This window comes from Antechinus flavipes, chromosome X (assembly GCF_016432865.1).
Source record: "Antechinus flavipes isolate AdamAnt ecotype Samford, QLD, Australia chromosome X, AdamAnt_v2, whole genome shotgun sequence".
NCBI classification, from domain to species: Eukaryota; Metazoa; Chordata; class Mammalia; order Dasyuromorphia; family Dasyuridae; genus Antechinus; species Antechinus flavipes.
In genome coordinates this window covers 81,599,588-81,619,908 of record NC_067404.1, presented here as the reverse complement: position 1 = coordinate 81,619,908, position 20,321 = coordinate 81,599,588, and the positions used below count along the sequence as shown (strand labels likewise).

The following is a 20,321-nucleotide window of genomic DNA, read 5'->3' as shown; positions in this document are numbered from 1 at the left end:
ACATCTCTTTCTGTCTCTTTCCCTCTGTCTTTTTATCTTTCCCTCCATCTCTCTCTCTCCCTCCATCTTGCTCTCTTTCTCTTTTCCCTCCATCTCTGTCTCTCTCTTTACCTCCATCCCTCTCTAACTCTCACTCTGTGCCTCCAACTCTCTCTATCTCTTTCTCTCCATCTCTCTTTTTCTCTGTATCACTTTCCCTCTCTGTCTTTGCCTCCCTTTCTCTCCATCTTTTTCTCTCTCCTTCCCTCCATCTCTTTCTCTCTTTACTTCCATTTCTTTTTCTGTCTTTTTCTTTTCCCTCCATCTCTCCCTGTCTCTCTTGTTCCTTCCATCTTTCTCTGTTCCAATCTCCCTCCCTCCATCTCTCTCTGTCTCTATTTCCCTCTATATCTCTCTTTCTCTATCACTTTCCTTCCATCTCTTTGTCTCTTTCTATCTCTTTCTGTCTCTCTCTTTACCTCCATCTGTCTCTGTCTCTCACTCTGAGCCTCCATCTCTCTCTCTTTCCCATCTCTCTTTTTCTCTGTATCCCTATCCCTCTCTGTCTCTCTCTCTCTCCATCTTTTTCTCTCCATCTCTTTCTCTTTACCTCCATTTCTTTCTTTATCTCTCTCTCTTTTCCCTCTATCTCTCTCTGTCACTTTCTTTCCCTAAATCTGTCTCTGTCTCTCTCTTTCCCTCCATCTCTCTCTCCTTCCCTCCATCTCTGTCTCTGACTCTTTCCCTCCATCTCTTCTTTTCTCTCTATCTCTTTTCCCTCTGTGTCTCTGTCTGTCTTTCCCTCCGTCTCTCTCTCTCTGTTTCCCTCCATCTCTCTCTCCCTCCATCTCTCTCTGTCTTTCTTTCCCTCCAACTATTCCTCTCTACTTTCTTCCAACTTTCTGTCTCTTTTCCCTCAATCCCTCTGTCTGTCTCTTTTCCCTCTATCTCTCTGTCTCTTTAACTCTATCTCTGTCTCTCATTCTGTGCCTTCATCTCTATCCTTCTTTCCCTCTCTTTCTCTCTCCTCCCCTCCATCTCTCTCTACCTCCTTTTCTCTCTTTATCTCTCTTTTCCCTCCATCTGTCTCTCTCTCTTTCCCTCCATCTCTTTGTCTCTCTTTCCCTTCATGTCCCTCTGTCTCTGTCTCTCTTTCCCTCAATCTCTGCTTGTCTCTCTTTCCTTCCATCTCTCTCTTTCTCTCTCTCTCTCTTGCCCTCCATCTCTCTCATCTCTCTTTCCCTCCATCTCTCTCTTTCCGTCTCTCTCCGTCTCTCTTTCCCTCCATCTCTGCTTGTCTCTCTTTCCCTCCTTCTCTCTCTCCTTTCCTCCATCTTTCTCTGTCTTTCCATCTCTTTCTGAATCTCTCACTTTCCCTCCATCTCTTTCTTTGTCTCTCTCCTTCCATCTCTATCTCTGTCCTTCCATCTCTCTGTGTGTCTCTTTCCTTCCATCGCTCTTTCTGTTTCCCTTTCCCTATATCTTTTTCTGTCCTGTCTCTTTCTCTTTCCTTTATTTCTGACTCTCGCTTTCCCTCCATTTCTCTCTGTCTCTATTTCCCTTCACCTCTCTCTTTACCTCTCTTTCCCTCCACTTTTATCTCTGTCTCGTTCTTTCCCTCCATCTCCCTCTTTCTTTGTCACTTTCACTCCATTTGTCTCTCTGTCTCTCTTTTGTTTCCTCTCTCTTTCTCTGTCACTCTATCTTTCCCTCCATCTCTCTCTGTCTCTTTCCCTTTTTCTCTCTTTTTCTTCATGTCTCTCTTTCCCTACATCTCTCTCTGTGTACCTCCATCTCTCTCTGTCTCTGTCTCCCTCTCTTTCCCTCCATCCCTCTCTCTGTCTCTCTCTTTTCCTCCATCTCTATCTCTGTCTCTCTCTCCATCTCTTTCTTTCCCTCCATTTCTCACTTTTGCTTTCTCTCTCTTTCCCTCCATCTCTGTCTCTCTCTTCCTCCATTTCTCTCTCTGTCTCTTTCTCCCTGCACTTCTATCTCTCCTTCTCTCCATCTCGCTGTATCTCTCTCTTTTCCTCCATCTTTATCTCTATCTTTCTTTCTTTCCATGTCTCTCTGTCTCTGCTTCTTTCCCTCCATTTCTCGTTTTTGCTTTCTCTCTCTTTCCCTCCATCTCTCTCTGTGTCTCTCTTTCCTTCTATCGCTCTTTGTCTCCCTTTCCCTATATCTCTTTCTGTCCTGTGTCTTTTTCTTTCCTTTATCTCTCTCTGACTCTCTCGCTTTCCCTCCATTTCTCTCTCTGTCTCTATTTCCCTTCATCTCTCTCTCTTTCTCTCGCTCTGTCTCTTTCTTCCATCTCACTCTCTCTCTCCTTCCCTTCATCTCTCTTTCCCTCCACTTTTATCTCTGTCTTGTTCTTTCCCTCGATCTCTCTCTTTGTCACTCTGTCTTTCACTCCATTTGTCTCCCTGTCTTTCTCTCTTCCCCTTCATCTCTCTTTCTCTGTCACTCTGTCTCTCTCCATCTCTCTCTCTGTCTCTTTTTCCTTCTATCTCTCTGTCTCTTTTTCCTTCTATCTCTCTGTCTCTTTTTCTTCATGTGTCTCTCTTTCCCTACTTCTCTCTCTGTGTACCCCTATATCTATCTATCTCTGTCTCTCTCTTTTTACCTCTATATCTGTCTCTGTCTCTTTCCCTCCAGCTCTCTTGTCTCTTTCTTTCCCTCCATCTCTCTGTCTTCCTCTCTTTCCCTCCATCTCTGTCTCCCTTTCCATCTCTCTCTTTTTCTCTCTCTGATTCACTTTCTGTCCATCTCTCTGTCTCTATCTCTTTTTCTTCCATCTCTGTCTTTCCATCTCTTTTTGTCTCCCTCTTTTCCTTCATTCTCTCTCTGTCTCTCCCCCCCCCACCATATCTATCTGTCTCTCTGTTCCTCTCTCTCTTCTTCCCTCCCTCCTTTTCTCTCTCTCACTCGATCTCTCTCTCTTTCCCTTTTTCTCTTTATCTCTATATGTCTGTGCCTCTTTTTCTTTCTGTTTCCCTCCCTCCCTTGTCCCCTTCTCCCCCTTCTCTCCCTTCTTCCCCCCCCCCAGTCTCCTGGCTTCAAACAGCCTCCGTAATCTCCTGTCCTGCCTCGGCCTTCCTCTCCTGCATCCTCCTCCTCCTTCCCCAGCCCCAAGGGGTCCCTGTGGACCCGTGTTCATCACTGGCACAAGCAACCACCCCCCTTGTCCCTCCACACCCCTCTCCCTCTCCCGGATAAATTAAGGCTCTTCCTGCGAATCATCTCCTTTTGTTTTGGCACAAAAGGGCACCAGGGGTCTCCAGGAGCTAATTGGGAGCCACGGGTGCCGGGCTGGGGAAGGTACAGGCAAAGGCGGCGGCGGATACGCGCCTGCCTCATTCTAGCGCCCATTCCGTCTCAGTTCCTCCCATCAGCTCCATGTAACACCCCACCCCCCAGGCCCGGAAAAAAAACCAGTTTGCGGTCCGCCGGCGGTCCCGGCGGCCCCCTGTGGAGCTGCTCCACTGGCCTGAATCTATTTGAGAGCACGCGCCAGCTGGCGGTGAACCGGAGCTCTGTCGGCACCTCAGCAGCAACCAGCTGTGGGCCAAGAGCACCGTGTGCCCCTCTCTGGGCCCGAGCCGGCCCTTCTCGCCCCCGCCCACAGCTGGCCCTCTCGTGGTTCGCTCCTCCGGAAAAGACTGGGCAGGTGGCCCATTTCCGAGCTCTCGGGTGGGTCCGGGGGGAGGCCCAGGCCTCCCCGACTCCAGCGTTCTTCCCGCTGCATTTCACTTGCTTAGCTGCTCTCTCTGTGAAGCAGATGAGTGAGCCTGGTGGTCAGTGCAAAGGAGTCTAAAAGAGGCAGCCATTACTGGGACCTGGGCTGGCTGGGGTGGGGAAGGAAAGCGAAGGCTTTGCAGGTGACCCAGATGCAGGCCGGTCTTTCCTGTGGTGCAGTGGGGGGGGGGGGGGGGTGCGGATAGAAGAGCCCCCTGTGATGACTTAGAAATGAACAGTCCTGGAAAGGAGGAGGTCTGGGGCGCTGGGAGACACCTCCCAAGTCTTCCAGTCCAATCCCTTGGTTTCACAGACACAGAAACTGAGGTCCAAGCAAGGGAAATAACCTGCTGAGGGTCACGGAGGTCAGAGACCAGATTTGGAGCCGGGCTGCACTGCAGCCCAACTGTCTCAAGAACAGAGACGAGCAAGGCTCTTGAGAAGAGGCAGATGGTGGGGAGGGGACACTGAGCACTGGAGAGACCACAGCAGAGACTTCTTGTAGTGGAGGGACAGGAAAGAACCTGGGGGCATATTGTGGAGGGCGTTGAATGCCAGGATAAGGACTTGGGACTTTGGCCTGAAGGCAGAGGGCGACGGGGCCCAAAGGGGCATTTGGGGCAGCCAAACGAGCCTGCACGCTTCGATCTCACTGAGCAAACGGCTTCGGTCGGCGTCAGGGGTCCGGGAGCCCAGGAGTCGGTCCTCCCGCCTCATCCTGAGTCACGGCCCAACATGGACCAGCCGGGAGGAAGGGATGCCAGGAGACGGTGCCCATGGCCTCGGTCTAAGAGGAGGTCACGGGGTCTCCGAGTTGGCTTTCTTCTACGGCTCGTTGGCTTAGCTTGCCTCCCTTGGCCGGCCTCGCTTTGTGGACGCAGCCCCGCCTGTATCATCTGCCTCCTCTATCTTTGTCATTCTTTCTGGCCATGGAGGCAGGAAGCTCTGGGTCCAAATCCTTTCTAATTGTGGGTGGAGCTCTGTGCCTCAGTTTCCCCATCTGTAAGATGGAGTTTGTAGGACCTAGACTAGCTCTGCCATGGGACGGTTGTGAGGGTCAAAGCAGATGATGGCTTCAGAGTCCTTTGTGGGAGAGAAACACCTTTTTGGGTCCAAGTTAAACAAGCACCAGTCCCCAAAACCCCGTCATGCTGGGGGCCGGGGCCGGTGTCAGGGGGCAGAGGTCAGAGCTCCCGGGAATGCCAAGAGACGGAGCGGCTAGGGCAGAGGGTGCGCGGTTGGGAGGCCCCGGGTGTAAATCTGGCCTTGGACGCTTACTGGGAGTGGGACCGTGGACCAGCTGGTGCATCTGTGCCTTTGTTTCCTCATCTGCAAAACAGAAGGAAAGGGATGGACTTGGTGGCAGTTAAGATTTCTGGCCTGGCAGAGGGAGATTGGTGGGTGCTGGGCCCCGTGCTCCCTCTTCCCCCACCCCCTGCCGAGTGCCCGGCCCTGGGCTCGGCGACACCGCAGGAAAGGCAAGAGAAACGACCCAGGGATCTTGGCCCGGAAGGGACCTCGGCCGCTCCCCAGGCGCACAGTGTCCAGTTCCCATGGCAATGACCCCCTCTGCCTCTCGGGTGACTGGAAAGACCACAGAGTCCCATTATCTAGCCTGGGTCGTATTTTGATTTTCTTGAACCTTTGCCAGTGACGTTTTAATCAGGCTCAGCACTCGTTTTCTGGACTTCTGGCTTGCCATCTCTGGCCTAGGCCAAGCCCTTTGTTGTGCAGGTGGAGAAACCGAGGCCAGCTCAGGGAAGTCACCATAGAAGGTCACACATTCAAACGATTCCAACTCGAATCGCACCTATGATTGGGCTCTCTCTCCCTCAAGGGGAAGACTGAGTCTCTGGTCTCAGCAGTTCAAAGCCCTGGTCTTTATTATTCAATTACCAGACACTGTGGAGGTCAATTTGAAATGGTTCTGACTGGGTCCCCTCCGGGCCACGAGCTGGGACTTTGAGGAGCCCTTGGAGGGGCCCGGGAGGATCATTTGAAGCAACTGGGAATTTTGAGGCTATAGAAGGCCCGGGAGGGAGAGGGGCTTCTGTGCCAAGAATGCAAGTTTTGCAAAGTGCCCCCAGCCTCCCTCACCTCGTTCGATCCTCTTATTCATCCTGGGAGGATGCTTATCTTTTATTCCCATTCTACAGATGGAAAATTAAGGCTGAGGAAGTAAAATGACTTGCCCAGGCTCACACAGCCCAAGGCTACTCCCCACGCTAACACTTCAGGCCCAGCCTCAGGTCTTGTGGGAGGAGTTTTTGTCGCTCCTGAGCCTCTCTCTCCCAGGTTCCCTTGGGACTCTCCGGTCACCTCTTCTCCCTGGGCCAGTCTCACTGTCAGTCTTGATGTCTCAGACTTTGAATCAGGGCCTTCCCGAGCAGCTCTGGGAATACTCCCATTTTTCCAGGTCCTTCTTGTCAGACCACGCTCGGAAAGCTAAATGACCCGGCTCGTCTTCTCCGGGCCAGTGCACTGGGTGGTCTCTTGGGTGTGGGGGGTCCAAGTACCTCTCCCCGCCTGTTCCCATGACCCCCGTGGAAATGGAAAGAGGTCACTGGGAACTGCGTCAATGGCTCCCTATCTCCTGGGTTCCTCCAGGAGGCGGAGCACCAAGCCACAAAGGAGGACATGTGTGCTGCAGTGGGAGGTGTGACTTGCCTGAGGCGAGTCCTCCTGCAGGTGAGGCTGGCCAGAATGAGCTCTGATCTGGTGACCTCTGACACCTTCATCCGTAAAACGGTCACCACTCTTACATAGCTATTAGCTTAACCTGTCTGTCTCCCTGGGAGGCCGAGAGGCTCAGTGGTTGTACAGCTTGTGTAAGCCTTCCAGGCCGGAGAAACAAAAGCTGTTTGGTATGTGTGGCTGAAGGGCAGATCACTTCCAACAAGCTGGTGTGGCCAGAGACCGGAGGCCGGGGGGTCGAGTCAGGATGACCTGAGTGTAATTTCACAACAGCTGAGCGGAGTCGGGGCAGATGTTGTCACAGTAGCCCAGCTGGGAGACAGGGAGGGTACAGAGTCAGAGGAGGGAAGGGGGCATCCCCAGGCTGGCCCCAGGGTCTCAGGAGTACCCTGTACATGGAGCACCGTGAAGGTTCAAATGAAAGGTAGAAGCCTCGGATTGGTCGCGAGGAAAACGGGAGGAGGGTGAAGGCCCGAGCCATTTGGACAGGGACCGGTACCCCAGGAGGCAATAGGATTTGGGAAGAACAGTGGGTGGGCACAGAGCATCATGGGAGAGCTGTGGTCCGGGCTCGTGGCTCTGGAAATCACCATGGAACAGGAAGCCTCGAAGCCCATGTACCAAGCAGAAGTTCTTAACTGGAGCTCTGAGAGATGTCAGGGCAGGGGTCGGGAACTTGGATGGGAAGACCCCCTTCCCCTTCCATTTTCTTTGGTTTCCCCCTCTGAGTCCATTTGACCCATCACTCCTCTGCGACAGCCAGCATGCCCGCCGTGACCCGCCGTGGGCCCAGTGGCGCCCGCTCAGCCTTTCCCACACCCATGGGGCCTTCTTCTTTTCCAGCATTTTCAGCTGACATCCGACCACTTCTCCAGCACCCACAACTGGTACACGTGCTCGCACGCACGCCCCACCTTCTGCAACGTCTGCCGGGAATCCCTCTCCGGGGTCACTTCCCACGGCCTGTCCTGCGAAGGTACCCGGGGCCTAGGAAGTCAGGGTGAAGCAGAGGCTCTGGCCAGCGTCCAGAAGGGACAGAGCCCCAGTTCTTGCCTGCAGGTGCAGCCAAGACAGGGGATGGGGGGGGCGACAGTCCCAGGCCCTGGGGAACAGAACGCTCCCTTTTCTGGTCTCACCCAAAGAGACCCCTGGAGGACACTGGGGTTAGGCCAGTTAGAATCCTGGGTGGAGGATGTCCCGCCCGTCCCACCCACCTCCCCTGCTCACGTACTCTCTGGCTTCTCCCGTAGTGTGTAAGTTCAAAGTTCACAAACGGTGTGCTGTGCGAGCCAGCGCCACCTGCAAATGGACCACCCTGGCCACCATAGGCAATGACATCATTGAGGACGAAGATGGCGTAAGTACAGGCAGTGGCCTCTGCCTCCTTGGTGGGAAATCATCCCGAGCCCCCCAGCCTGACCTGGGGTCCCCACGACCTCCTCTTTTCCCATCATGGCCACCTCCTGGTGAGATCCACGTAGTAGGGTCCCGGTCTCCACCTCTTGCCCAGCTCCCCTGCCCTGCTTAGGCTTGGTGAAGGCCCACCCCCTCCCTCGCCCGGCATCCTCAGGTCCACGTTGGTTTTCCTGCACAGGTGGCCATGCCCCATCAGTGGCTGGAGGGGAACCTGCCCGTCAATGCCCGCTGTGCCTCGTGTGACCGCATGTGTGGCAGCGTCCGGAGGCTCCAGGATTACAAATGCCTCTGGTGCAAGGCCATTGTAAGGCTCAATTTCGTCGTCCTGGGGGGTGGGTAGCATGTGGGTGCAGAACAGCCCTGGGGCTCTTTGGACAATCCCCCCACCCCGGCTCAATGGGGTTGCCAGGCTCCGGGTCAGAGGTTGAGCTGGAGAGCAAGATGGGACAATGGAGGCCCACGGTCAGACCGGATTCAAATCCAAGTCCTCAGACTGTGAAGTCAGCAGTGTTTTCCCTGCCCCAGAGCTGGATCAAACCTTTCTAGGCCCGGGGTGGGGAGAAATGGCATCCGGGGGCCCAGAGCTTCCACGTGGCACTCCCACCTTGGCCAGATGTCCACTTTCCCCCTGGACCTTGGAGACTTCCAAAAGCAAATTTATTGGTGACACTGCTGGACAGAGGCAACAAGACCTGAGTGTCAATGTCATGTCACTTGGTCTTTAACCCTTCCTGGGTGCCCAGGTACATGACCCCAGGTGAGGCACTTGACCTCTGGGAGACCATTTCTTTTTCTGTAAAAAGGGGACAGCCTGTTTCCCAGAGTCACTGTCCACAGTGAGGAGAGATAAGTGCTTTGTGCCGTGACCGGGGAGGACATCCCCGCCGTGGCCCAAAGACCACCGGACCCCTTAGTTGTAGGGGAACCTGCTCCTGGCAAAACTCCCCCAGCCTTCCCTGGTCCTGTCTCTCTCTGGGTCCCCTGTCTGTGTCTATGTGTGTCTCATTCTGTATCTTTGTGTTTCTGTCTCTGTATCTCTCTCTGTGTCCCTCCCTCTCTGTGTCTATCTCTCTTTCTCTGTATCACTGCATTTGTCTCTCTGTCTCTGTCTCTGTGTGTCTATCTGTCTCCTTATCATTATCATCGCCCTCATTCCAGATTCACGGCACCTGCAGAGACCAGTTTTCCAAGAAGTGCCCCCTGGGCCAGTACCGCGTGTCCATTCTGCCACCGACAGTTCTGAACTGCATGGACTCAGATGGTGAGTAGCCCAGTGGGCTTTTTTCTGATCAGGAAGGCCAGAGATGGGGGGGGGGACTTCTGGACAGAGAGCAGCACAAATACTGAGTGCCCCTAAGGCCCCTGATGTTGCCAGTCCTGTTGAAGAAGTGCCTCAGTTTCCCTACAATTCTTGATTAAGAGAGCTGTGGCCACTTGTAGAAGTCTGACTGGAAAGATGATACCCAGCCCTCAAGCACAAGAGAAACCAGAGCGGGTCCTTTCGAAGGCCACCCACCTCCCCGCCTTCCCCGGGGATCCTTGTCTGGGCAGGGAGGAGGGTGAGCAGCCCCTAGGGGGGCTCTCGTTCCCTCCCGTGGCCACTCAGGCCGGGGGCAGCGGGCCCGGCTCCCTTCCCGGCAGTCCCTGGAGGGTCGTTTGTAATTTAGCCGATTTGGCTGTCGCCCTGGCAGTTCCCAGACAGAAGAGCGTGTTGATGGATTTCTGGTGAACCCGGGCTGTCGCTCGGGTGTCCTGTCTACGTCCATGGAGACCGAGTCTTTCCCTGTTTAAGAAAGACAAGTTTGGCCCAACTAGGGAGACCCACAGCAAGCACAAGCAACTCGCCCCAGAGCCCGAATTGAGGCTCTTGGAAAACTGGCGCCAGTGACCAAAACCGGCCCAACCCCAGGCAACCCGGGCAGGGGCTGGACCTTTAGCCACCTCATCCACATTTAGCGAGTGCCTACTGTGTGCCGGGTGCTGGGTTGGCCAACTTGGGCCAGGCCCGGGCCAGGCCCTGGCCATGTCTTATCAGAAGTGAGGGCCTAGCTCAAAATCCAGACAGGTGCCGCCTGAATCAGGTTAGGTGTCCCGATAGTCAAGTGAGCTCCACTGAGTCAGAGGTTCTGGGTCCGAGGGCCTGCCTGAGCAACCTTCCCCTGCAGGGCCATGTTGACCTCGCGGGGATCAGTGTGAAGGCTTCCACTTGGGAGCCAGTCCTTCCCTCAGAGGTGATTCCTGGGAAAAACACAGGGCTTCTTCCTGGAAAAGAGTCAATTTAGGGAGGTTTTTTAAAGTTCCTACTGTGTGCTAGGGGCACCCAGAAGTGCTACTGTGTCCCTACTTTGTGCTGCGGAGCAGAGCACTCCAGGGGGGCCTGGAAGCTAAGGAGGCTGTAGCCTGAAACAAGGCCGGGGGGTGTGACCCGGGTGAGGTCATCAGGGATCTTCAACGGATGACGTGGTGGGGAGAGAAGCCAGACTACTGGGAATGGAGGCGAGGGGAGAGGAGACAGGAGAGGCAGAGGTAGAAGGGGAGAGGGGGAGAGCTAGAGGGAAGTGGGAAGAGATGGACAGGGCTGGGGGAGAGAGAGAGAGGGAGAGACACATAGAAGGAGAAAGAGGGAGGAAGGGAGAGACTGGGATCTAAAGGAGAGCCAGGGCCCAAGGCAGCCATTTTTCTTTATTTTGCTGTTCCTTATGATTTTGTGATGGGGCACGGAGCATGTCTGGAGGCAGATGAGAAGAGGAGCCTGCAGGGGAGCGGGAGGGGGGATTTCTGGAGGCTCCTCCCTCCCGTAGCCCCGCCTCCCGTGCTCTCTGGCTCCATCTGGCCCTGCTGCTCTCCAAGTGCTCCAGCTTCCTTCTGTGCTCTCTGCTGCTCTCCTTGCTTCTGCCTCCTCCCTGTTCCCCTGCTCCCGCATTGCTCATTACTTGGGGGGGGGGAGGGAGAAGGAGGGGCACAATTAACCAGAGCAGAAATACTTGTTCAAGCCCCCCAAGAAAAAGCTGTGTTATTATTGTTATTGTTATTTGAAAGCCATCTACTGGCCAATGACAAGCTAGGACCAAGCTGAAGCCCGAACCCCCCCCTCCAACCTTCCCCCCCACTCCCCCACCCCTGTCCCCCTGCTCACGTAGCTCCCTGTCTCTCCCCCTTGGTCCCTTCTGGCCAGCTTGGCCTCTCGGGACTCCCACAGGGAGAGAGCAGCTCCTTGCCTCTGAACTCGCCCCCACCCTGAGGACCCCTCACAGTAATGGTCCTGGCCAGAGGACAGAGCAGGGGGAGGGAGGTGGGGGGGGGCCAGGAAGCCGGGATTCCAGCAGACCCCAAAGCCTGCTGGGAAATGAGGGCTACCCCAGGGAACACCGGCATCCACACCCACTTTCAGTGGCAGGCAGGGCCCTTGCCCACCCCACCCCCAGGCCTGTTCTAGACCACCCGGATGCGTCCTCATGCAGAGCTCCTTCCTGAGCCCGGGATCGCCCCCCCAGAGCCTTGAGTGCTCGGGGACCCACACACGTGTGTCCACAGGTGTGATGACCCCCTCCTCCAAGGGCCCGCTCGGCTGTCCGTGGTGCTGGGGTCTCTGACACCTCCCAGACCAGGAACCAGATCTCCACCCTTGTCCAGGAAGTGGGCAGGAGAGCTGAGGATGAGACTGGGTGGCCGGATGGGTAGGGCCAAGAGGTGTGCCAGCAGGGGGAAGGGATGGCCATGGGATTGGGAGGGGGGAGGTCAACTAAGTGACTACAAGCTGGGGTTGAAATTCATTTGTCTCCACCCAAAGGAGTCTCCTCTGTTCTCCCAGCCCAGGAACTTTCCTAAGCTAAGTTCTGGAAGCCCTGCTTCACCCCTTGGCCCACATCTGGTGCCTCAGGGACCACGAGGCCCTGCTTCCACCTCCCTCCCAGAGGGCTCAGATTCGGGCCTGACCTGACAAATACGGACGCCCCAGCCAGGGTGGGCCATTCGGTAGCTGCTCAAACGGCCTCCTCCCTGGTGTTCCTCACATTGGGGGACCCCGGGCTCCTGGGAAACCCTCATGACCCAGAGGAGCTACTTCTAATAATGGGCTTTCTGACCCTACAGAGGTGGGGTCAGGGAACCTGGCCTGGAAGAGAGGCTCCTATTCATGGCTCCCCACCCCCTCCCAGCCTCTGCAAGGGTGGCTCACCCTAATGGGTGCCCACAGCATACCCAGATAGTTTAAAATGGTATCTTTTCCCAACAGGCATGTCCATATGAGCTCCACAGCCCTTTTTCCCATGCTCCCTTGCTTCATGCTAGCCTTTTTCTGTCTTCTCGTGTTCTTTCCCGCTCTGCTTTTTTGGTCGGTAGCGTCATCCGGCCCTTCATCGAGCCTTTCACCATTTGCTGCCGTAAGGGAATTGCTCCAGGCTGGGCTGGGCCCACTGGAGCTGCCCGCTTGCCCTGTGAGTTACCTGGTGCCCTTGTTGACTCCTGACCCTTTTGGGCCTCTGTGGCACTGGGTCTCCTCCGTCTTATCCTTATGAGCACATTGGATTCTTTTACCCAGGTTCCTCCTTCAGCCCCCTCCTACCCAAGGGGGTGGGGTCGGCCCAGCAGGGTCCCCCTCAAGGGCTGCCTTCCCTCCTTCACTAGCAATGTCTCATGGCTGCCCTAGGCTGCCCGGGGCTTGGGACTAGGGGTATGGAGTTTGAGATTAGGGGCTAAGGGCCAGGGGTCTGGGGCTTGGGCACAGCAGCTGGTTGACTTGTGTTTTCCAGTCAAACACTTGCTGTTATCAGAGTTCCATGGTGAGCACTAGTAGCTACAAACACAGTCCACAAGTTTTTATTAAGCACCTACTGTATGCCAAGCCCTGTGCTAAGTGCTGGGAAGGTGAAGAGAGGCAAAAGACAATCCCCGTTCTCCGAGAACCAATAATTAGTGGGGGGAAGGATGAGATCTTAGCTGGGATTGAAGCCAGTAGGCAGGGATGAGGAGGAGCCCTCTTCTGGCTGTGAAGGACAGCCAGGGAGGCTGCCGGGAGTGGAGGCTGGGGTCCCAGGATTTCAGGAGATGAGAAGGCTAGAAGGGAAGGAAAGATCCAAGGTTAGAAAGGTCTTTGGATATCAGAAAGAAGATTTTTGTATTTAATTGTGAAGGTACTAGGGAGCCCTGGAGTCTGAGAAGGAGGTGACACGGTCAGCCCGGGGCTTCTGGGAAACGGCCATCACGGATTGTAGTGGGGAGAGACGGGGGGCAGAGGGGCAGCCCCCTCCCCAGCAGCTATTACAATCATCCGGGGGGTTGAGAGTCTGCACCAGGGTGGGGGCCACGTCGGGGCAGAGCAGGGGGCATGTTCCAGAGATGTTACAAAAGTGCAATCTACAGGCCTCGGCACCAGGTCACGCACGTGGGAGATGGGCTTTGAGTCTGTACGGAGGCTAGAGGCTGGGGACCTTGGGAGGATGCCGACGTTCTAGACAGTCAGAGGAAGCTTGGAAGGGGGAGACGGGGGAGAGTGAGTGACTTCTGCTTTGGCCACGTTATTCAGATGTCCACTGGACTTTGAGTGATCAGAGCAGGACGGATCGATTTCCGAATCGTCAGCATAGAGATGGTCAACTCCACAGAGCTGAGATCACCCAGTGAAGCCCAATAGAGGGAGAAAAGAAGGGGGCCCGGGACTGGGACCCGGGAGATGCTGGGGGGGAGGGGCACATCCTGGCTGAAGATCCAGAAAAGAAGGATGAGGAGAAGCAGAGGTGGAGGAGGCCCACGGTTCTCGCTCGCCACTCGCCTCTCGCCTGCTCCTGGCGGTGCTCTAGACCGAGGCTTTTCACTCTTGCAGGGTTCTGGAAGGCCTCCTGCCCCGGTGCCTGCTCCAGCCCTCTGCTCGCCTTTGTCAATTCCAAGAGCGGCGACAACCAAGGGGTTCGCTTCCTCCGGAAATTCAAGCAGTTCCTGAACCCGGCACAAGTGTTCGACCTGATGAACGGGGGCCCTCACCTGGGGTAGGTGAACTGGGCCGTGGGCCGGAGGCTTCCTCCCTGTAGCCATTTGCAGCTGGGGCTGAGGAGGCAACAGGACTCCAGGCCCCCTCCCTCCCTTCTCCCCATCATGAAACTAGAAGGGCCCTAGGAGGTGGTCTGGGCCCATCCTCATTTTACAGATTAGAAGACTGAGGCCAGTCAAGGACTTTCTTTGTCACGCAGCTAATTTACAGTAGAAGAGGGATGGGAGGAAGCTCTTGTCACTCCTTAGATGTCACTGCATCCGATGGCCTTGTTAGACAGAGAAGGAAACTGAGGAAGCAGAATAGGAGCTTGGGCGCCTTGGTCCCAAGACTCACTGGCTTCCTCCTGGGAGGCAGGCCTGGGGCCATGCCACTGAGGAGGCTCACACAGATTTCCAGAGTTCCATCTCCCTGCCCTGCCCGTGGCAGCATTGCCCGTGGCACTCCCGCCAGGTGGTCCCAGGTGCTCTGGGTGGCTTCCCAGTCCAGCCCAGATTTGGGCCTCCCCAGCTGAAAGCCCTGGGCCCCTCGGCCCTCCTTCCCGGGAACAACGTCCTTGGTAGGAAGGGAACGGGCCGTCACAGTTCCCTGCTGAGGATGAGGGGAGTGGAGTAGAATGGCCCAGGGAAGGCGTGGCCCCCAAGGCACTCAGAGGCCTGGGGACAGAAAGCAGGGTTGGCTAGGCCAGGCCACCAGCGGCCCCCAGTTCTCCCCCTGCCCAGTGCCCACCTCCCATCGGCTGAGGGCCCCCTGGGCTTATTTGAGGCAGTCGGCCCCTCAGGATTTCTTCCCAGCTGGACCAAGAAGGCCAGCCTTAGACCCTTCCATAAAGGGAAGAGGCCAGCACCTCCCTCCAGGGTGAAGTGCCACGTAAACCTCAGAGTGCCCTGGGGACAGCAGCTCCTCATCTGTGCCAGGCCCCTCTCCCCATGCTTCAGTGCCCCATCACGACTGCCACTGAGCTGCCCGGGACCCTGGCACCACCTTTGTTGCTCCCGAGGCAGGCCTGGGAGCCCCTTGTCGGGATGGGGAGCCCAGGAGCAGCCAGTGGCCAAGGTTGTTGTTTTGCAGTGGGGGGAGGCGGTTTGCCCACCTCCCGCTCCTCACCTGAGTTTCTCTCCTATCCCTGCCCCCCCCAGGCTCCGCCTGTTCCAGAGATTCTCCACCTTCCGGATCCTAGTGTGTGGTGGAGATGGCAGCGTGGGCTGGGTTCTCTCTGAAATTGACACTCTTGGATTACACAAACAGGTGAGCGTGGGCATGGTGCCTGCTTGGCATGCAGGGAGGGGCAAAGCTTGGGGGCCGGAGCCTGGGCCCGGGCCCCTCGGGTGCAGTAGTGCCACAGTTTGGGGTTGGAAGTGAGTGTCTGCCCCGCACCGGCCCGTCTCCTCTCCAGTAGAATTGGCCTCCCGCCTTTATGTGGCACTGACCCAACCTGTGTGCTGCCATCCCAGGCCCACTGTTGGGCCCCCGCTGGGTCAGCCAGCCAAGGGCACGAGAAGTTGGTGGGAGGGTCAGATGGTAGCCCTCTTGGCTTTACCTGCCAAAAAGAAGCCCCAAAATGGGAAACTGAGGGAGAAAAAGGTGGAGAAACTCCAGAGACAGCGGCCTCCGGGACAGTGAGCTCGCCTTCCCACCCTGGTCACTGGGCAGCCCGGGCCCAAGTCAGTTGAGGTAGCTGTGTTGCCCGCCCACCATCTGGGTAGGAACTTAAGTGATGGCAGTTCCCGGGCACTTGAGGAACACACGACCCCTCCCGTCCAGGCCCGAGTCGGGCCGCCCACACGATGCCTCCTTTCCGTTGCAGTGCCAGCTTGGGGTCCTGCCCCTAGGGACGGGCAATGACCTGGCCCGCGTGCTGGGCTGGGGAAGCCTGTGTGATGATGACACTCAGCTCCTGCAGATTCTGGAGAAGATGGAGCGGGCCACAACCAAGATGCTGGACAGGTCTGTGGCCGTGGCGCCCCCCACCTGGGGACCGTGAGTGGCGGTTCCCTCTCCTCCCCGGCCGGGCGGCCACGCTGGGAGAGGCGGGAGCTTCAGTGCACCCTCCAGCCCTTATCCCATGGGTTCTAAATCATTTCTGCCTGAGCTCTCACAAGGGCAGAGGAGCCTCACTAGACCCTCGGGGTGCTGGAAGCAGTGGGCAACTTGTAGCTCGAGCCCAGGAGCGGTGTTGGGGCTGGGGTGGAACAGGGAGCCTCCTTGCCTTGGTTGCCTCTGCAGATCCCTCCCCATTGAGATAGTGGCACCTTGTGTCCTCCGGGACCAGTGGAAGGCAAAGTGACCCCCGGCCCGGGGTCACCAGCCAGTTGAGTCCCTTTCCCCCCACCCTCACTCCTGCCCCATTCCTTAGGCTTTCCCTTTGCCATCTGTTGCCCATGTCTCTTGTGGCCTTCCCAGGCCTAGTGAATTGTGGGAGACAGAGTCCAGGTGTGTGGGCCAGCCCCACAGACCCAGCAAAGGGCTGTGCGCATGGGGCCGGCCCTTCCTCGCCGAGGTGGCTCTCGGGGTGGCCATGCTAACGGCCGTTTCTGCCTTCCCCGCAGGTGGAGCGTCCTGACCTGGGAGGCCCCCGGGGGAGTGCTGACCCGTAGGGCCGGACAGGTGAGCTTGGTCCCACGGCTGCCCCTCTTTCTTTGAGCCCAAGAAGGAAGGCTGGGGGGGAGATGGGTCTGGCTGCTGTCTGTGCCCAGGGAGAGGGTCTGGGCCAGCCTGGGTGTCCATGGCCACTGTGGCGGGGAGAGACTCCTCTGCCTCCTGAGTGGAGCGGGCCCCATAGCCTCCAGCCTGGGAACAGCTTCTGAGGATTGGGGGACCTTCTTTTTTCCTGGCCCAGTGGACAGGAAGGAGGGCCCCGGAGAAGTCAATGATTAAGTTTGCTGTTCCTCCACGATTCCTCCCAGGGGCCGTTCCCCTGGGAATCTGCCCCCGATGGAGCGTTCCCCCCTCAGGGCAGCTCTGGGACCTCTGAGGCTGGGCCAAGGCAGATGCTGGGCCAAGAGGCAGAGCTGGGGGCCGGCCTTGGCTCCGGGATGTGCGGGCAAGGCCGAGGAGGATGTGGCAGAGCGGGGCTAATGGGCTCGGGGGAAGAGCGGTCACAGCCGGTAACCCAAGCACGGCTAACTGCCGGAGCTAAATACTGGGCCACGGCCAAGGCCTCGGGCACCTGGAGACATGGGAAAGATGCCCCCATGGAGTATTGTGTGTGGAGAGAGGCAGGTGGGGAAAGAGCAAGGGTTCCCAGGGTCCCGTGATATCTCAGAGCCACCCCTCATCTTCCAGGAAAGGAAACCGAGGCTCAGGGTGGGTCAGGAACTTTTGCTTAAGGCCACACAGAATTTGGAGTTGAGATGTTAGAACGTTTGAGATGGGAGAAGCCTCTGAAGTGAGCTAATCCACACCTCTCCTGTTGTGGGTGAGGGCAAGGGACTAATCCAAGGTGTGTGACCAGGTCCTCCGACTCCCAATCCTGACCTGGGTGTGTGGCCTCAGTTTCTTCCTCTGTGAAATTGAGACAATCAGACTGGATGCTCCTGGTCTCTCTAGTTAGGGTGTTGTGTGGTTTTCTGAAGGCCTGTGGCCTGGCATAGCCCAGTGGGGTGCATGAAGATGACGGGAAGGAGCTCTGCCCCCACTGGCCTGGAGAGTGCCCAATTGGTCGGTCTGTAAAGCTTGGTGCAGGGGGCATTTGCATGTGTCTACACACGTGTGAGCACCTGTCTGGTAGGGAAAGCGTGTGTATGTTGGGTCACACGTGTGTACCCAGCAGAAGTCGTCTGTCCGTGTCCTGTGCCCAATGGATGTGTATATCTGTGTCCTGAGTGCTCTCGTTACACAAAGCATATCAAGGTGACGTGTGTGAGCTTCCGTACATGTGAACAATAAGCCCCAGACCCCCCATACCCCGTGTGCCTCCATTAATTAGTCACAAACACATATGCACATGTACAGGTGGTGCCTCCTCTGAGCTGGCCTGAAATCCACCCCCCATTCAGGCTTCTTTTCTGGGCCAGAGCGTGGATATAAACCAATCAGGAGACAGTGGAAGAGGGAGCCGGGTCTGAGGGCATAGAAGGCCTGCCCAGAAGTTGCCAGCCCAGGAATCCCCGGCTGAGGCCAGGCTCCCGGACAGCCTCCTGCCAAGTTCCTGCCCCCGTGCCCAGCTTAGAGGGAACAGCCACTCACCTTCCTGAGACTCAGCAATGGGTGAGGGCTGAGAGGAGCCCCAGATGGGCAAGAGGGAGCTGCGAGGCCCTCTGCTGGAGGCCACAGGCCCTGGTGCTTCCTGCTGAGGCTGATGGAGCCAAACACGATGTTGCCCCATAATGCCATGTCAGCCGGCTTTCTGAGCAGCGACCTCGATGAGTTTGTGGTTGAAGCTGGCAGGGCCAGGGGGAGGACCACAGAGAAGAAGTGGGAGGCAGAAGGTCCCCGCCTGACCTTGCCACCCCTGGCCGATCCTGTGACTTGCACATGGTGCAAGAAGACAAGGTTTCCCGGCTCGTGGCGCTTGGGCCGGAGGGGCAGGGATGGGCTGTGGTGTGCTCGGGATGACGACCGGAGCTGGCTCGCCACCAGCACACCCACTGTGACCCTACATAGCTGCACAAACCAGGCACGTGTGGGCAAGCTCGAGGAGGATGTGGCAGAGCGGGGCTAATGGGCTCAGGGGAAGAGCATTCACGGCCAGTAACTCAAGCATGGCTAACTGCCGGGGCTAACTACTGGGGCCACGGCCAAGGCCTCGGGCACCTGGAGACATGGGAAAGATGCCCCTGTGGAGTGTTGTGTGTGGGGAGAGGCAGGTGGGGAAAGAGCAAGGTGGTGGGGACACCCCACACAGGCAGCGCACTGCAGCTAGACACAGGCTCCCATAGGTATCCAAGCATGCCAACTGCTGCACCCCACAACCGTGAATGCCAGGCTTCTGCTCCCACTCCCGTCGGCACTCCAGGGACACGTTCATGTGTGAGCCCATAGGACGAGGCGGGACCCTCGGGGCTCACGCCGGGCCGCGGTGTCGGCCAAACCCAGGAGGATGGAAGTCACAAGGAAGAGGTGTCAAGGCTGATGTTAGGGCCCAGTCAAGCTTTCACACATGAGATGGGAAGGCTTGGGTAGAAGAACACCCAGGGGACATGATTGTTGCACCAAGCTCTGACCCCCCCCCTTGAGGCATTGACTTACTTCTGGGCACTATAGTTCAAGAAGGTCAAGCTAAGCTGCACAGTGTCCTGGGCAGGGCAGCCAGGCTGGAGCAAACCCCCAAATCCACCTACCGGGAGGTCAGACAAAAGGAACTGGGCCGGTTTGTCCTGGAGAAGAGCAGACCAGAGGAGGGCATGGAAGCCTGAAGGGCGGCCACAAGGTGGAGGGATGAGGCTCCTTCTCTTTGGTCCCGGACAGCAGAATCGCCAGCGGGTCAAAGTCAAAGGGAGGACAGACATCCCATGGAATCACTCCCCAGGACATGCCACACACCCGTGCCCACGTGTACCAGCCTTCCATCCGTACCAGCACACACCTGACACTCTGGCTCATGGCAACAAAGGAGGGGCGATGCGGCGCTCTCCCCTGCCGGCACTACGTGGCAGAGCACATGTTGGGGACTGGCCGGGCCTGGCTGCTGCCTCCTCCTCCTCTTCCTCTCCTTCCCTTTCCTTCCATCCCTGGGGCTCCGTCCTTTGGCCTCCCTTCCCTTCTCTCCTATCCCCCCCTCAGCCTCTGGCCCCTCCTTCCCATGGGGCTACGTTATCCCCAGCTCCCTTGAGGGCCCCATGGCGTGCTATGGGCCACTTTCTGACAGGCCCTGGTCCTATCTGTTACAGTGCACCCCGGTGAGCAACAGAACTGACATGCTGATTCGGGAGCTGGAGATGGAGCCCCCGGCCGCCACAGGCTACCTGGAGAGCGCCCCGCTGGCCGCCCCGGCCGCCGAGGAAGAGGATGAGGGCGACGAGGATGACTTTGAAGGGGGAGCCGTGGGGGGCGTCCCCGCGGAGGTCTGCCAGCCCTCCAGCCTGGTGCCCCCAGCCTTCAGATCCAAGGACCAGATGGTGCTGAGAGCTAACAGCCTGAAGAAAGCCTTGAGGCAGATCATTGAGCAGTCAGAACAAGGTAAGGGGCCTGGGCCTGGGAGCTGGGCTACAAACCCAGTTAAAACAGCGCAGGGAGAAGAACAAGGATAGGGCCATGCCCTGTGGCACACGGGGGGAGGGGGGCAGGCAGGTCCCAGGGTAGACAGAAAGAGGCAGGAGCCAGGCATGCAGCTTGGACCGTGCCACAGAGGGTCTGGGCAGTGTCGCACTGAACACGCGCTTGTGAATTCACCGACCCTCTCATGGTGTGTTCAGACTTGGCGAGGTCACATGTGTGGGGAAGGATGGGTAGAGCCGAGCAGAAGGCCCGGGGCTCGACTGTTGGGGCTCCCAAGGGCCCCGCCAGCCAGCTCGGTGACCTCCGGGAGGAGCCTGGCAACCACCCTGTAGACGAGAGGGACAAATGCCAG

At 57.3% G+C, this 20,321-nt stretch overlaps 1 protein-coding gene across 1 annotated transcript in view; it reads left to right on the top strand.

Annotated features, from left to right (window-relative positions):
- DGKK (diacylglycerol kinase kappa) overlaps positions 1–20,321 on the top strand; it is a 134,907-nt gene that overhangs the window by 89,486 nt on the left and 25,100 nt on the right. The window contains exons 5-15 of the mRNA XM_051969184.1: positions 7,252–7,384; positions 7,659–7,765; positions 8,003–8,128; positions 8,983–9,085; positions 13,646–13,808; positions 14,950–15,058; positions 15,618–15,757; positions 16,360–16,417; positions 16,717–17,009; positions 18,086–18,455; positions 19,642–19,930. Coding sequence (XP_051825144.1) covers positions 7,252–7,384; positions 7,659–7,765; positions 8,003–8,128; positions 8,983–9,085; positions 13,646–13,808; positions 14,950–15,058; positions 15,618–15,757; positions 16,360–16,417; positions 16,717–17,009; positions 18,086–18,455; positions 19,642–19,930 — 1,891 coding nt within the window. The remainder of the gene's footprint in view (positions 1–7,251; positions 7,385–7,658; positions 7,766–8,002; positions 8,129–8,982; positions 9,086–13,645; positions 13,809–14,949; positions 15,059–15,617; positions 15,758–16,359; positions 16,418–16,716; positions 17,010–18,085; positions 18,456–19,641; positions 19,931–20,321) is intronic.